Below are 16,631 nucleotides of genomic sequence, written 5' to 3'. Positions count from 1 at the left end.
CGGATGCGCAGGCTCAGCGGCATGGCTCACGGGCCCAGCCACTCTGTGGCATGTGGGATCTTCCCGGACCGGGGCACGAACCCGCGTCCCCTGCATCGGCAGGCGGACCCTCAACCACTGCGCCACCAGGGAAGCCCAGTAGTGTGTTTTTGATGTTAGTATCATATTCTTGCTCTTGTACACAAATTATAGCAGGGTTACCACTGACATGCACTTATATTTACTTAAAGGCAAATGTGCCTGCTGTCCTGGGTCAAAAATATATTTTTAAGTGTACTTGAGTTTTCCTGTGAAATAATTACAGTTTTTTTCCCCAAGGTTTACCTTATTTACAAATGGAAAAGGCAGGGAAACCATGACTCCATTCTGCCCTCTAGAGCTATGTTAGCACATCCACTGTTAAAGGGTATGTGAACTTCACTTAGAGTTGTCTCAACTTGGGGCCGGACTATCATTGAATATAATCCATTACTATACATATTGAATCATATTACAAACCTCATTTCAAATCTCTATATTGTATATTAGCCTCTATAGAGAATTCCAAGTAGATTCTCATGACGTTTGTTTTGTATTCACTTATTAATTCATTCACTTCCTATCTCATTCAAAAAGAAAAGTTAGAGGTAATTATGTCAGAATACTAAGCTAAAAATGTTCCATCTTCCTTTTTCTCCCCCTAAATTATAGCAGATAACTTCCTTGGTAGAGACTACTTTTTAATATTTGGAGAGATAGAGAGAAGGGAAAAGAAATTAAAATTTACTCGTTAAGTTGAGTAAAACGCAAGGCGGACTAATTTGTCTACCAGATGTTTTAGTAATATTCCATGAGAAATTCCAAACTTGTGCAAATGTTGCGTCCTACTCGTCAGCAAACTATATAGATTCAGGTGCCAGGGACTTGCAAACACAATGGCAGTGTTTGCTTGAAGTTTGAAGTAATTTTTCTTATAAGGAAAACAAATGTACAATTCTGTCTTAAGAGGTCTCAGGAGACTCAATTTTGAGAGAATCTTCAATATAATCAACATACTCCTCACTGAAACATGTAATAGGATTGACAACAAAGGTATTGAAGGAGTTTTAAAATAATCCAAATATTTTAAACATTACTAAATCACAGCACAAATTCTATCATAAACTACTATATTAGGCACAGCACTTTGGGATGTAACCACTCACTTGCCATCATCATCATCAATTATGAGTAAAAACAAGTCACTTTTGTCAGCATCGACACTTCAGCTGTGAGTTTGATCATTTCTTTACAACAGGGCTGTGTGTAAGCACAAAGTAAGGCTGTCATATTAAATATGTAGATACACACACACAACCTTTATTATCATGGAAAGGAAACCCACTAGGCTTAAGGATCTCACGTAAATGTACAACTTATTTCTGCGTGCAGCACCTCTGGGCAATGCATTACATCATCTGAGTTACAGAATCCAGATCAAGCACATGGTCGAAAATCAGAATCACAGCCACACAACTGTCTGTCATTTCACAATATCGTCTTTTCTGGAAGGAAGTCGTAACTTAATCTTTTTTTATAGACTAAATCGTATTTAAACACACTAAGGAAACCGAAGAAATGACGTTGGGCAAGTTATCTAACTTCTCCGTGTCTTGTTGCCGTATTTCTAAAGTAGAGAGGGTACAGTCTACTTCAAAGGGTTGTTGTGGGGAAAAATGAGACAATGTATGTAAAAAGCACTTGTCAAGGCACCACAGCCGGAATAGGTAGTATTATTGTGGTTATCATTGTTGGTTAAGGTGAAGATCACTGCCATGTGTGAAGAGTTAGCTCCTATTTACCAGGTCTTTCTATGTCAGGTTTTCTTTGGGCACAGTGTACAGCATCTGAGGTCGGGCACCTTGAACTTGGTAAACTTGGGCTATCTCATCACTGCCATCCGCAATATCCATATTTCGCTGTTATTATATTTTAGCCAAGTGCATGTCAGTGGAATTACAGACACGGAAGAAGAAAGAATTAAAGAAGCTGCTGCTTACATAGCCCAGAGGAATCTCCTTGCTAGAGAGGAAGGAGTCACGGCAGCCAAGCAGTTCACAGTATCCGAACAGTCCACGTCCATGCTTCACCAGGAGGAAGGTTTTGAGAAGTCGAGGAAAGTTGCAATTCGAGAAAAGGCAGAACACCTGTCACTGAAAAAAACGGTAAAAAAAAGATAACTTACAAAAGTAGAAATGCTACCATTATGTATAAAGTAGATAACTAGTAAGGACCTACTGTATAGCAGGGGGAACTCTGCTCAATACTCTGTAATGGCCTATATGGGAATAGAATCTAAAAAAGAGTGGATATATGTATATGTATAACTGATTCACTTTGCTGCACAGCAGAAACTAATACAACATTGTAAATCAACTATACTCCAATAAATATTAATTTTAAAAAGTAGAAATGCATGTAACATTGTATATGTGTGTGTTAATATAGATTAATTAGCTTCAAATGAAGAAATATGTGGTCTTGCGGAGAAACAAAAGAAGGAAAAAGACATCAAAATGTATAGGTCAAAGAAAGACACACTTAATATTTAAATTCTGTGAAATTTTAGTTTCTATAGAAATTAAAGTTCTTGAAGAACCTTAAGAAATCCACCTTAGAGAAGTAAAATATGTTGCTCAGGCTTACAATGTTAAAAATTAAGTGATGTGTCTGTTTTCAAAAGGGGTGAGGGGAATTCGTTTGAAATGAATGCAAAAGTAAGGCTGCAAATGAAAAAAATGATCATTTTGATTTCTACATTACATTTTTGTAGCACATGTTACTTTGATTTCATAATATGTTGATTTTTTTTTCAGTTAGAAGAAACTGAGGCATATCATAAAAAGTTGAATGAAGATAGTCTTCTCCATGCTCCTGAATTTGTCATTAAACCTCGTTCCCACACTGTTTGGGAGAAAGAAAATGTAAAATTACACTGCTCTGTAGCCGGCTGGCCAGAACCTCGTCTCACATGGTATGCTATCGTTATGAAAATTTCTCATAGAATCGATTACTCAAAGTTAATTTTACCTCTTATGAAAACATGTGACATTGTGAATATGCAAGAGTCAGTGAAAGCATCTACAAATTTGAGTAGATTTTTTAAATAGTGAAGAAAAAATACATGTATGGAAGGAAAGAAGAGTCTTGCATCCATTACGATTTATTATGATGCTTTATAATCCTATTATACAAATGGATCTTTATCTTATATAAAGTGTTAAAATTTAGTCAGCATATTTATTTGGTATCATTTTGTGATGAGAAGCGATACTGCCTTTTTAAACGTAATTAAGACCCAGAGGGCTCCATCTCTACTCCTCACATGAGTGGAGGTCTTAATGTGTTTTCTAAAGCCAAAAAATAGAGGGAGCTGTTACGACTATGGGGCCTGAAGAAATTTTTGTTCCATAACGAATAAGCTCCCCTTTTTTCCGTCCATTATATATCCTATTGCAATTGTCAATGACTTTGTGATCCCTAAACTCAGAACTCTCCCATCATACGGCATGAATGTCTGCCACAGAGAGCAGAAGTCTGAAGAGGATTGTGAGCCAGTTTTAAAAGGTGTTTTCCGTCTTCTTCTCCGACAGGGGTATTTTGCATGCAGTTCCCTTATCCTCGGGAGTGGTGGTAAATATGCCCTATGTCACAGTATAAACACTTCATAGAATAACACTGTCACCCAAAGAGCGCCTGTCTCTTCCTCTCTTTTCTGTTATTTCTAATGTTCTTTGGACACCTGGCTAGCATAATGGAGGTGGCTGACAAGATAAACTGCTAGCTAAGGTTATTCTTAAGGAGCAGGTGGTGAGTTGTGTTTTTTAAAAATTCACCCGTGATATCAATCTGCCTGTGGTAATATTGGATTTACTTACAGTTTTTCTTGTATGTAAACTCTTTCTAGGGTTCTTGAGTTTGAAAACCAGAGAATGAAACCAAAGCCAGCTCTATATTACCAAGGCAAATAATTTATAGTAAACAAAGATGAGAAATGTAGGAACATATTTAGATGAAAATGAAGTTTAAAAAATCAATTTCCAAGCTTTAAAAGCATAAGAGTATACTATAGTAAGTTAGGAATCAGTCCATCTTTGCCTACCTTTCTCTCTACCTATAGAGTTGCACAAATTGGCCTATCAAAGGGACATTTCCTCTTAAAAAACTGATTATTTCCCACCTCAGAAAAAATCCAAACTTTCCTATAGAAATACGTAAAGAATAACAAATTTTTAGCTCCAAGAAATATTACTTGAGATTCACTTTGTTATAAAGCAGAAACTAACACACCATTGTAAAGCAATTATACTCCAGTAAAGATGTTTAAAAAAAAAAATTACTTGATGAGTAAAAAAAATTCTCATCTTTCATGAATTAAAATGTACTACCAATAAACGAATCATTGGAGTCCTTAAGTAGATATATTTATTACACAGTGTCCTATCTCTGTTTTCCTGATTTTTAAACATCAGAGTTAAAGATGATTTTCAAAAGAATACAAAGTAATCTCTAGGAGGTAAATATTAATTTCTTAAGCATTTATTTATTCCGTTAAATACTCAGCAACTAGAATACAAACATGCCATGTACCACTGATGGTGTTACTAAGCCAGAGTAATAGGGTTCTACAAAGGCAGAGCTCTAATTCTGTTAGAGATTAAACTCCTTACATAGTGCTTTGTGGGCTGAAAAAGGAGCGATTTAAAAACAAACAAAAATAAGCAAATGAGTAAATATGTTGATGTTAAAAAAAAACAAACAAAAAATATTAAAACGCCACAGAAAAAATATGAGATGACTAAATTGTCAACCCGTAAAACTCCAGTCAAATTGGAAAATAGAAATACTGTCAGTTTTTGGTTTTTTTTTTTTTTGGCTGCGTTGGGTCTTTGTTGCTGCGTGCGGGCTTTCTCTAGTTGTGGCGAGCAGGGGCTACTCTTCATTGCAGTGCGCGGCCTTCTCATTGCGGTGGCTTCTCTTGTTGCAGAGCTCGGGTTCTAGGCACGTGGGCTTCAGTAGTTGTGGCACACGGGATCAGTAGTTGTGGCTCGCGGGCTGTAGAGCGCAGGCTCAGTAGTTGTGGCGCACGGGCTTAGTTGCTCCGTGGCATGTGGGATCTTCCCGGACCAGGGCTCGAACCTGTGTCCCCTTCATTGGCAGGTGGATTCTCAACCACTGTGCCACCAGGGAAGCCCATACTGTCAGTTTTTTGTTATCTTCACTAATGGGGCTGAGAAGAAGTATGATTGATCCCTCAAATCTTGCACCTTTAGCTTTGAAGTATTTATTTCCTTAACGTATGAATTTTATGGCCTAGGGGTTCATTTGAATCAAAAACAAAGGCACAGAGGCAAGATTTGTCTCAGGAACGATTGGGAGGCTGTTTGGGAGGCTGTCCGTTGACTGGAACAAACCTTCTCTAGTTCTCGTGACCCCTTTTGTGCTTGGAGAAGTCAAATCCATTCTGTATCAAGAATTCTCCCAGTAGGGACGGATCAGACCATTTCACAGAAAGTCCTGTTGCCTTGCAAGTCAAGTGAGAAGTAAATATGAAAACAAAAGAACCAGTGGACCACTAAGAAAATAGTTCACCTTATTTAGCAAGCAAGATTTGCCCCTGGGTAAAGCTGAAATTTGGACAATCAGCTAGCAGATAACTGAAAATTGGCTGTGGCAATAAATAAGGTCAGATCCAGGTTTTGTGGGGCATAAGAGTTATACAATTTGAGGAGCACTTTTACAAAAAAGAATATAAAGTTAAGTCATATGCATTAGGCACAGAGCCTTGTGGGGACGCATGCTGATGAGAGACCCTGAAACTTGAGCTTCACTGGTTTCAAGGTAAATCCATCTGTGAGAGTAAACTTCCATGTCGGATTGATTATAGCTTGCTGGGTACGTTGCCTTTTTAAAAATAATCATGAAATGAAGCTCTAATTTACTTTGCAAGCTGCTGGTCCAGAGTGTGCCATCTTCAGTGAGCATCCTTCCCCTCAATGAGCAGGGAATCCACGACCTAGCAAGAACCACGGTTGGTGGTGACTAATTTGCTGGCATTTATGCCTCTTTGGTACCCAGCTGCAGCTTCCTGGGCCTGACACTGAGTATAAGTATGAAAGAAATAATTGAGAATGACCTTACTGAATAGAAGAAGGGAAAGTACAGAAATAAGTGTGTGATGTTGCTGCGGGCAGTTGTGATGCCTCCGCTTGAAGCCTTTAGCTCTCGAAGGCATGTGTGCCTGGAACCTGGCTCCCTCAGACTCCTTTCCAAAGAGGGTTCAGTTCCAAGTTTCCACTGGGCAGCCTCAGGTCATGGAAGCCCCTGAGGTCTAACAAATGATATCAACACACAGCAGCTGCTCTTTGGCCAACCCCGCGTACTGACTAAATCCGTCTGGATGGAATCTAGAGGGTAGCCAGGGAGCGCTCACTGACAGGCGCGCCCATCATTCATCAGGGCCCGGTGTGGAGGCGCTGAGCTCACTTTCCGAGCAGAAGGAAGCCTGTGGGCTTTGCGTCCAGTAGAAAAGTTAGCTGTAGATGACGCTGCTGCACCACCACAGTGAAGCAGGCCATCCTGGAGGAGGGCTTGTCAACAGAGAAGGAGAAATATATATGTGGTGAAAAACCAAAGCTGTTTTACTTAATAGGCTATATTTATATAATAACTTGTTTAATAGGCTATATATTGGTTTAAAAGGGGAGGAAAAACATTTATGTTTGTATCCATATTACTTGCATAAGGAAGCTCTGGAAGGCTATGTAAGAATCTAAGGAGAAGAGTTAGCTGTGGGAAGGAGCTGGGCAGAAAGCAGACAGGTTTGAGGAAGGAGAATGTTTCCTGGGCACCCTGATATTTTCTGGTCCTTGAACCATATGCCTGTATTGCCCAGTCAAATTGTAAAAACTATGTGAAATGAGGGAGAAAAGTTCTCTTTAAGAGAAGGAGAGAATTGCATTAATTTTACACTTCCTTTTTTTAAAAAAGAGCCAGATTTAATTGCATTTCGAGCCCAGAGTCTAAATCAGTTTTTTCAATGGAAGCCTGGATTGTAATCTGCAGGGAGACTCACACAAACTCCCTGGAGCAATGTGTTAGTGTTATTGAGGATTAGTATTAATCTAATGGTCACTCAATACCCAAGTTTTCAGATGTGTATGTGGTTACTGGGCTAGATCCTCACGCAAGACACTTAAAAATACATATTTGAAATTCTTCACATTATCCCTGAAGTCACTGTCAAATAGACAAACATATTTGTCATTAAGCATGATAAGAGTTCAAAACCTGGGAATAAAATAGTACTATCTTAGGAAGAGTCCAGAGATTTGGAAACACCTTAATCTATTTTTGCAAATTATGTGAATTCACAAATTCCATGATAGAATCATGTATTGAATTTGTTTACAAGATTAGAGTTATTCACAATGTATTTAAATTTAGCAATTACTATCATATTATCTTAGGAAAACAGCCTGCATTTAAAATAGTTAAAAATTATTTATAATTACTTCCCAGGTATAAGGGTTTGGGATTTTATGTTAGATTTTTCTTATTTATTTAAGTCCAAATTCTATGCTAATGGAATAGCTCTCTCTCAGCTAATTGGTTTTTAAAGTAACAGCTATTTATTCAAAACAGTAGGATTGCATTTTAAGTAGCAACCACACTTGTAGGGGCATTCAACATGAAAAGATCATTTTGGCAGGCATTATTTGCTGATAGAGAAAAGTTAGAGTGAAGCCCTTTTGTTTGACCATGCTTTACACTGCCAAAGAGCTTTCACTGTAATCCCTTCTTATCAAAGTCAGCCCAATGTCCAAACAGACATTTGTCTGGAGGAATTAAGTGTGTATTTTACACACATACATAAAGAGTATTATTCTAGAAATACTTGTAACAGAAGCTCATTAACTAGTTCATAGACTCTACATGAAAATGACAAGGAAAATGGTGTACAGCTCAATGTTCACAGGAATTTCAGAAACCCTCTGACAAATAACCCCAGGGTGTAGCTAACTCTCCAAAGTTAGCTGGTGACTGACCAGTTTGGAATTTCATTTTCCAGAAGTAACGAACTGCGAAGCATATACAGAGCAGGCCTCAAATCCTCCTTTCTTCCCCTGACTTGATGGTGAAGACAGCCAATCGCAAATGACTCTGAACCTGAGCGCCTAGCTAGGTGAACTCCTTGGAGAATAGAATTGAATCACTTCCTCATTTAATCCATGTCTGCAGCTTTAAAACAGATGCTTCTTACACTGACATTGGCGTTCCAGTGGAGAGAATGGAAGCTTCTCAAAGTGTGTGTGTGTGTTTGTGTGTGTGTGAGAGAGAGAGAGAGAGAGAGACAGAGACAGAGACAGAGACAGAGAGAGAGACAGAGACAGAGAAGCCATGGCTGTTTAGCTGGGGGTCAGGGGATGGGGGGAAGGCATTGAGGTGCTAAGTTGGATTGGACAGAAGGACAAGGAAAGTGAAGAAAGCCTGGGAGCTGCAAATGCTGTTTTAATTCAAACTTTATAGAAATATGAACAACATTTTTGGTCAGAAGCCAAATAGAGTGTCACTCAGTTGTTTGGTCAAGTAGCACCTGCCACACAGAATTGGGTGTCATATTTCTCTTCTTATGTTAGAAGGAAATACTGAAAACACCACAGCAAAGGAGAAAACTGAGCAAGAGGGAGCTTCTGAGTCAAGTGTGAAATGACCTAAACCAATTCAGTCAGGAGAACATGCTGATTAACATGTTCTACCCTGTCATTCATCAAAGCAAGGAATGTTCCAGATTAGGAGCGGCCGCAGATTTCTTTTTACATGCCATCTCTGATCAAACAGTCCTCTCTGCCTGGAGCCCTGTGGGGAGAGAGCTAACTGAGGCTGCTTCTGAGCTGTCAGAAACAGCTAGGGATGGCTCCCAAGGGTGGGGCAGAAGGCTGTGCCCCTACACCTGCTATGCAGCTGCGATTCCTAAGCCAGTCCACCCTGCCGTTTCACATCCTAGGGAACCAGGACACAAAGAGCCTCAACACACCTTCTTCACATGCACTTATTTTAAATTATCCATATCATGAAGGATGGATTTATCAGAACTCCGTTCCTTCGGCCCCAAATCAGGAAGCACAGTTAAATCTATGGTGTTACCCGATAACTCTGTTCAATCCAATTTAGCAAACACTGAGTGCCTAATATTTGCCTGTGATGCCTACTTCCTTGAGAGTGGCAATAGAAGTAAGTAGGGATCAGACACAATCCCCAGCTTCAAGGCACGCACACCTTAGTAGAAGTGACACTTGTCCAACCATAATTTGATAAATGTTATATATTTCCATTTGAACCAAGTAACACCAATGCGGACAGGCAGGAATGATATCGTACGGGATTTCAAGGGAGAGATTATTGAAGAAGTGACATTTGATCAGAGCCTTGAAGGACGAGTTGGGATTTTGCTAGGTGGAGAAGGAGAATGGTACATTTTTTAAAGTATAAAAAATGATGCATTTTAGGGACATAGGATGCACGTGTGTGTGTGTGTGTGTGAGTGTGTGTGTGTGTGTGTGTGTGTGTATGAGTGTACAAGCTGGGAAGAGGTAGGGACTGGCTGAAGATTATTTCCTTTCTTTCTCTCCCTTTCCACAACTTTCCCTGCTCCAAAACCTCCTTATAACCATGTCCAGAAATCTGAAGAAATAAAATGCAGCTAAATAGAGAACAGCTGGAAAGTGGAAGCATCCCATGTTGTCAGGAGCCAGACTGCCTGGGTGCAAATCCCAGATCTGCTGTTCTAGCCGTGAGAGCCGGAGCAAGACACTTAACCTCTCCATGCCTGGGTTTCTTCCTCTGGAAAATGCTACTACTTTACTATGTTAAAAGTAGTACCATCTCGTGCGGTTGTTGTGAGGATTGAATTTAAAGCACTTGCCTGGCTCACAGTAAACACTCTGTGTCCGTTATGGTTACTAGCGTTATTTGCGATGTCTGCACAAGTGAAGTGGGGTGTCCTAAAGGGAATCAAATGAAGTCCAGCTCCTCTTTGGGACAGAAAATGGCTTAAGCAGAAAAGCCTGGTCCAGCACCATAGCCACTGGCTACTGAGAGCCTGAGGACGTGGTGAAGAAGGTGCCCCTTGCAGACTCAGGAGACAGTGTCTCAGGAGGGGCCCCTCCGTGGAGCGCCAGCCTCTCATGGCTGAGAGGCTTCACCAAGGATGGCCAGTCAGAGAAAGGGAATCGTTCAGCTCCTATTTGTCAGTAGTTTTCTTTCATGATTGATATTTTAAGTTCTTCCAAGAGGAGAGCTATGCTTACTCACAAAAGAGTAAAACAAATATAATGAGCTTTCAATGCAATGACAAGGTTTTGAACAACATGCAAGAATGTTAGTGGGAAGAATGTTTTGCTTTCATCCTACACAGACAGCCAACAAAAAAAACACTCAAAGCCTTCCTCTCTGTTGTGTCAACAATAGGCAAGTTTTTGTTTTCTTTTTTTTTAGATCTTCTATTGAAGTATCATATGCACATTAAAAAGTGCGTATCCCATATAAATGTAGAACTCTGATGAATTTTTGTAGACTGCATACACGCAGGTAACCAGCACCTAAATCAAGAAACCAAGCAATTTCAGCGCCCAGGATGTCTCCTTAATCCCCCCTGCCCCGCTCCGGGGGGATCACTCTCCTGACTTCTAGAAGCATTAATTAATCTTTTCTGGTTTTCTACTTTACATAAAAGCAATCATTATACTCTTTTGTGTCTGGCTCTTTTCACTCGACATTACACATGCAAGATTCAACCACATTGCTGTGAATGGCCAACTTCTTGAACGTAATTTTTGTAATGGAGGAGAGGAAAGCACATTCGTCAAGAAGTTTTAGGCGAGAAGCAGCCTGGGAGCCGGCCTGCAACCCGTTGGGGAGGCTCTTGTAGCCGCAGCCACCAGAGCATCCGCGGCCACAGACACCTCCGGAGGGATCCAGCTGGGGAGGAAGCGGAGGTGTCGCCAGCCCAGGCCTGTGCCTGGACACTCAAGGGGGACTACAGGTTATGGGTGCTACATGTGTGCTTTCAGAGCAGCAATGTGAGGAAGCTTGAAGTGGGATGGCAGGATGGCCTCATCCTTTTGACAGTAACTCCAGTGATCCAGAGAACTGGGATTGGAAATTGAATAGTAGACATCGTAAACTTTATAAACATTCAAGTACTCCCCCACATGTTGCCAAAGGAGTTGTTGCCCACACCAAAATGAGTCTACATGGTGACTTGATCTCTCTCAACGAGAGATCAAGAGATAGACGAAGGTCAAGTGACAGATCACAAGATTCATCTCACGAAAGAACAGAATCTCAGCTCATTCCTTGTATTAGAAATGTTACTTCAACACGACAGCACCATGTTGAACGTGAAAAAGATCACAGTTCCTCTCGTCCAAGCAGTCCTCATCCTCAAAAAGCATCTCCAAATGGTTCCAGGAGCAGTGCTGGGAACAGCAGCAGAAACAGTAGGCAGTCAAGTTCAGATGGTAGCTGTAAGACATCTGGGGAAATGGTGTTTGTGTATGAACATGCAAAAGAAGGAGGTCGGAATATAAGAACGTCAGAACGAGTGACACTAATAGTGGATAACGCTAAATTTGTTGTAGCCCCATCCATTTTTACTGCTCAGCCCTACGCAGTGCTGGGCAGGATGTTTGGGTCTGCAGGGAACATAACTCTACATGTCCCAGCGGGAAGGGAGCGTACGAGGTGGCAGAGGGGATTGGCTCTACTGTGTTTCCAGCTATTCTGGATTACTATAAAACAGGAATAATCCATTGTCCCGATGGCATATCTATTCCTGAACTGAGAGAACCATGCGACTCTCTTTGTATCTCTTTTGAATATACTACTATTAAATGTAGAGATCTCAGTGCCCTAATGCATGAGTTATCAAATGATGGTGCCCGTAGACAGTTCGAATTTTACCTGGAAGAAATGACTCTGCCTTTCATGGTAGCTAGTGCCCAGAGTGGGGACCATGAATGCCACATAGTGGTGCTTACAGGTGATGATGTGGTTGATTGGGTTGAAGAGTATTCACCACAGATGGGAGAATAATATTCACAAATTATTTATAGCACAAAATTATATAGATTTTTCAAGTACATTGAAAACAGAGTTGTGGCCAAATCAGTTTTGACGGAGAGGGGTCTTAAGAAGATTAGATTGGGAATAAAAGGTTGTCCAACCTACAAAGAAAAAAGTAAAAGAAAAGGCCTGGGGGCTGCCCAGGAGTGATTTACAACTATGTCCAAAGACCCTTTATTCGAATGTCTTGGGAGAAGGAAGAAGGAAAGAGCGGTGGTGTGTAGACTTTCAGTGTGTAAAAAGTAAATCTATCACCAACCTTGCAGCAGCTGCAGCTGACATTCCCCAGGACCAGCTGGTAGTCATGCACCCAACTCCTCAAGTGGATGAGCTCGATATTTTCCCTATCCATCCCCCTTCTAGCAACAATGACCTCGATCCTGACGCACAGAATCCGATGCTGTGATGGTAATGTTCCTTGAAACCATAGCGTGCTACTCTTCACAATGACGCTGCACTCTCCTCATCCTGCACTGCAAGGCCACTCTCTTCATTGTGAGATGCACAGAACAGTGTTTAGGATATTGCAGTGTAAACTTTTTCAAAGACCATGGTTTTTAAAATGGTTGGATGGCTGAATGGTTTTTTTGTTTGGTTGGTTGGTTGGTTGTTTTTTTTGTGGTATGCGGGCCCCTCACTGTTGTGGCCTCTCCCGTTGCGGAGCACAGGCTCCGGACGCGCAGGCTCAGCGGCCATGGCTCACGGGCCCAGCCACTCCACGGCATGTGGGATCTTCCCGGACCGGGGCACGAACCCGCGTCCCCTGCATCGGCAGGTGGACTCAACCACTGAGCCACCAGGGAAGCCCTGAATGTTTTTTTAAATGACTACAATTCTAGCATCTTGAGGTTCCAGTTATATAAGTGTATTGGTTTACCAGTAGGTTTGTGAAATTGGTTCTTTGTATGGGGGAACAGTCCTTTTTCACACATCTAGATCTTTTCAGAAGTGGTGGAAATTGGCAGCTGGGGTACTTTCAGTCTAGATTGATATTCATCACACCCCAGATAAAATGTAGAATATTATGTAGTTGCACTTTATATATGGTGGTTGAGTGGAACTGTTCAAGCCATTTTAATAATTGTGATGCACAATATAATCTAAATAAGTGCTTCTATCAAAGTATTCTTTCAGTAAAATGTGTATAGTTTGCTGCCCGTGATGAGCAAAAAATGAGTATCATTGGGCTTATTTGAATGATTAGGATGAGATTCAATGGCCATATCTTATCAGTTATCTCCAGTGCCGTTTTCATCCTTTTCAAGTGAGTCGCATGCAGAGAATGTGAACTTCAGGTGGTTTATTATCCAGTCTGCCTTACCCTTAATCTGTTCACAGATATTTATTCACTAATGATTTTTTTCGAGTTATGGGATAGGAAAATGAAATGTTTGCTCTTCATTTACTAAATGATTGTAAACTCATTTTTCATCAAAATAAAATTCCATTGTTTTAATGTTAAGAAAAAGAAGTTTTATAATATTTATAATGTGTTTTATTTGCATTTATTGAGCAGACCCCACTACCGACCTCAGTGCTGTGTTTACAGGTGTTCCTTCAAGAACAACAGTGGTGTGTGTGTTGCTTTTAATCATGAATCTATTTACACCTCAACTTACTTCACCTTGTTTCCATTGTCTCACAGGTATAAAAACCAGGTGCCAATAGACGTCCATGCAAACCCTGGAAAGTATATTATCGAAAGCCGATATGGAATGCACACTCTGGAGATAAACGCGTAAGAGACATCAGGGTCTGTGTGTGTTGCCCAGCAGTTGCTTAGGGTGGCAATTTGCGCTCCAGTTAACGACTGTCCCCTTTTCCTCCCAATGCAGCGCAATCAGGATAGGGGACAGTCCCATACGTTGCTTCTTGGTGCACACCGAAGAGCGATAAGCATGACACTCTTACCAAGCCCACGTTACCTCCCAAAGTGATCTTACTTGAATTTAGTCAAAGACGATGAGGAAAAATTCATTTGTATCTATTTATCCTTTTATATACTGGAGAGGTTTTCTTAGACATTAGTAAGAAAATAAGTTACATAAATAGGCATTTATATTCAGTTATCCTTTCAGAGTTCCAAATCTATGCCATCACTATACACTTTTGCCTTTAATCAGTAAAGGCCAATGAAGTTTGGGGTGGGTGACATTGAAAGTAAGCTGTACTTAGAGAAATTGTTCTTTCCTTCAGCTCACCAGGAACTGTGGGAAACTATGTGCCCACCCTGTCAGCCTGTAGATGGACGCAGAGCCTGACATTGGGATGTTTATAAAGCAAAATCAAAAGCAAAATTTGAAAGCAGAATCCATATCAAAATTTCCAAGTTTTCAAAGGTTTATCGTGTCTCCTAATGTGGTTTTGAAATCCAAGCCTAGTTATGTGGATGGAAAAGTTAAACAAGCTGCCAGCATTTTCGGTTCAAATAAAACCATGACATGCTGAGATGTCAAAGTAAAAATAAATTACGTCATTCTGATCTCAAGAGATTCATAGCCTTCTCAGGTCAGAGCAGTTGACACAGGTGATGCTGGGCTTCAAGCAGAAAGAACCCTGGGACTCTGGGGCTTTTGCCAAGCATTGACCCCTTCCTAAAGTTACATCCATTCTGCCAGTCGGAGATTCTACTGAGGCGGCAGTGAGCTATGTGGTTGCTTTATAATTAAATAGCTATGGGAAAGGCAACTGTATTGACCCTCCTGGGGTTCTATTGATGTCTGTAGATTTCAACAAGAATTAAGATATTGCAAATGAAACTAAACCCAGAGGAACAATGAAGAGCACGAACACTGGCAGTGAGAAGACACAGAACAGCCTTCTTTGAAATCTTAGCCTGTTCATCTCTGTGTGAGGTCCTTCTCTCTCTACTCCATTAACAGCATCCCAATCTGCATTATAACTTAGAGGAACTTCCAAATGGCACTTCTTGCGTTGTTCTGTGGGCCTGAACCTTAGGAGGACTGAAAGTTAAATAACTTATTTGTACTTTGAGGCTAGAGCACATTAGACTAACCGGGATCCGTTTTGTGGCTCAGGGAGTCTGTGGGCGTCTATAAGGAGAGGCTATTTCTTTGTCTTTTCATCACCCTGTAGCCCCCCAGACTGAAACCCACCCTGAGGGAGGCCCCAAGGTGTTCAGGGTGTTACCTTCTCCAAAGGTACATGGCTGGACGTTTTCTGCTCCTGATACAACCTTAGAACAATTTTTCATCACACTGTTCACACTGTAATTTATATGCTTGACACTTTGTTGACTTTTTTGGGGGGGGACATTTTAAATGAACCCAGGCTAGGGTCACGGTGGACTATAGCTGTTGGTAGATAGATCTGTTGGCCTGTATAACACACCACAGGGTGCTGGGTCAGAGAGAGTAGCTTTATCAGGAGTGCCAAAGAGCTATGTGTCAGTCAGTGGTTTGCCCTGTGGCTTGTTAGCAAAGAGATCCTTGATGAAACAGCTAGCAATTACATCGGCCTTCCGTATCTGAGGAGGCGGAACCCGCAGATACTGAGGGCCGACTATTTTACACCATTTTACTTAAGGGACTTGAGCATCCACGGATTTTAATATCCATGGGGGTCCTGGAACCAATCCCTCGCGGATGCTGAGTGACGACTGTACCAGGAGTGTCACTGCACTGGGCACTCATTTCCATCCGTTCTTTCAGATGTGATTTTGAAGACACCGCTCAGTACCGGGCCTCGGCGATGAATGTTAAAGGAGAGCTTTCAGCATATGCTTCGGTTGTGGTAAAGAGTAGGTTTGCTGAACTTGTTTTATTCAAAGTGTATTTTAAAAAAAATTTATTCTCACTGCTAAAAAATAAAGTCAAGGAACAGTTGGCATGCTTTTCTGCTTTCTCTTCTAGGATATAAGGGAGAGTTTGATGAGACTCGCTTCCATGCGGGGGCCTCCACCTTGCCCCTCAGCTGTAAGTTTAAAAGTATATTTGCTGTGTCATCTCTGTACAATACTGCATAATAAGCTATTCCATAATGCTGAAATAAATATATAGTCTATATTATAATATATGCTAGTATGTGTGTAATGCTACCTGTGATTGGTTTTATTTTTTCAGATTCTTTGGTTACTATATTCTCTTTCTGCATATAATTGCTTTGTTCTGGTCTTATTAATGCCCAGATGTGACAGGCTAAAAATGGTTTTAAGTCTTAAAAGCATTTAAAATGCTTTTAAGTCTTTCTGTGTTTAAATTGAGAAAGATCATTATACAAATCTGTGCAGAGTGATTTAACCACACACACACACACACACACACACACACACACACACACAGACACACAGACACACAGACACACAGTCTGGACTATATCAGAGCAGTTTTACTCATTTTTAAATATCTAGTTCAGTATCAACTCCTTGAGAAATCCATGTCTGACCCCACTGCCACCCCAGGCCCCACCCACTCAGGGTTTGGTGCCCCCAGTGAAGCTGTGGCACCTTCATAAGAGCATCTATCTCA

General features: G+C 40.9%; 1 protein-coding gene and 1 pseudogene across 2 annotated transcripts in view; both read left to right on the top strand.

Moving 5' to 3' along the window:
* Nucleotides 1-16,631, top strand: part of MYOM1 (myomesin 1) — a 161,178-nt gene that overhangs the window by 47,230 nt on the left and 97,317 nt on the right. Inside the window, exons 7-11 of the mRNA XM_082852834.1 lie at nucleotides 1,955-2,183; nucleotides 2,835-2,992; nucleotides 13,790-13,882; nucleotides 15,816-15,904; nucleotides 16,017-16,079. Of these exons, the coding sequence (XP_082708960.1) occupies nucleotides 1,955-2,183; nucleotides 2,835-2,992; nucleotides 13,790-13,882; nucleotides 15,816-15,904; nucleotides 16,017-16,079 (632 nt within the window). The remainder of the gene's footprint in view (nucleotides 1-1,954; nucleotides 2,184-2,834; nucleotides 2,993-13,789; nucleotides 13,883-15,815; nucleotides 15,905-16,016; nucleotides 16,080-16,631) is intronic.
* LOC309970306 (BTB/POZ domain-containing protein 10-like) lies at nucleotides 11,120-12,574 on the top strand (annotated as a pseudogene). Its single transcript has one exon. The product of its transcript is annotated as a BTB/POZ domain-containing protein 10-like (transcript).

Source organism: Leucopleurus acutus, assembly GCF_964270905.1.
Source record: "Leucopleurus acutus genome assembly, chromosome: 13".
Classification (NCBI taxonomy): Eukaryota; Metazoa; Chordata; class Mammalia; order Artiodactyla; family Delphinidae; genus Leucopleurus; species Leucopleurus acutus.
Note: the sequence above shows the minus strand (reverse complement) of the source record. Positions and strands in the feature narration are given on the sequence as shown.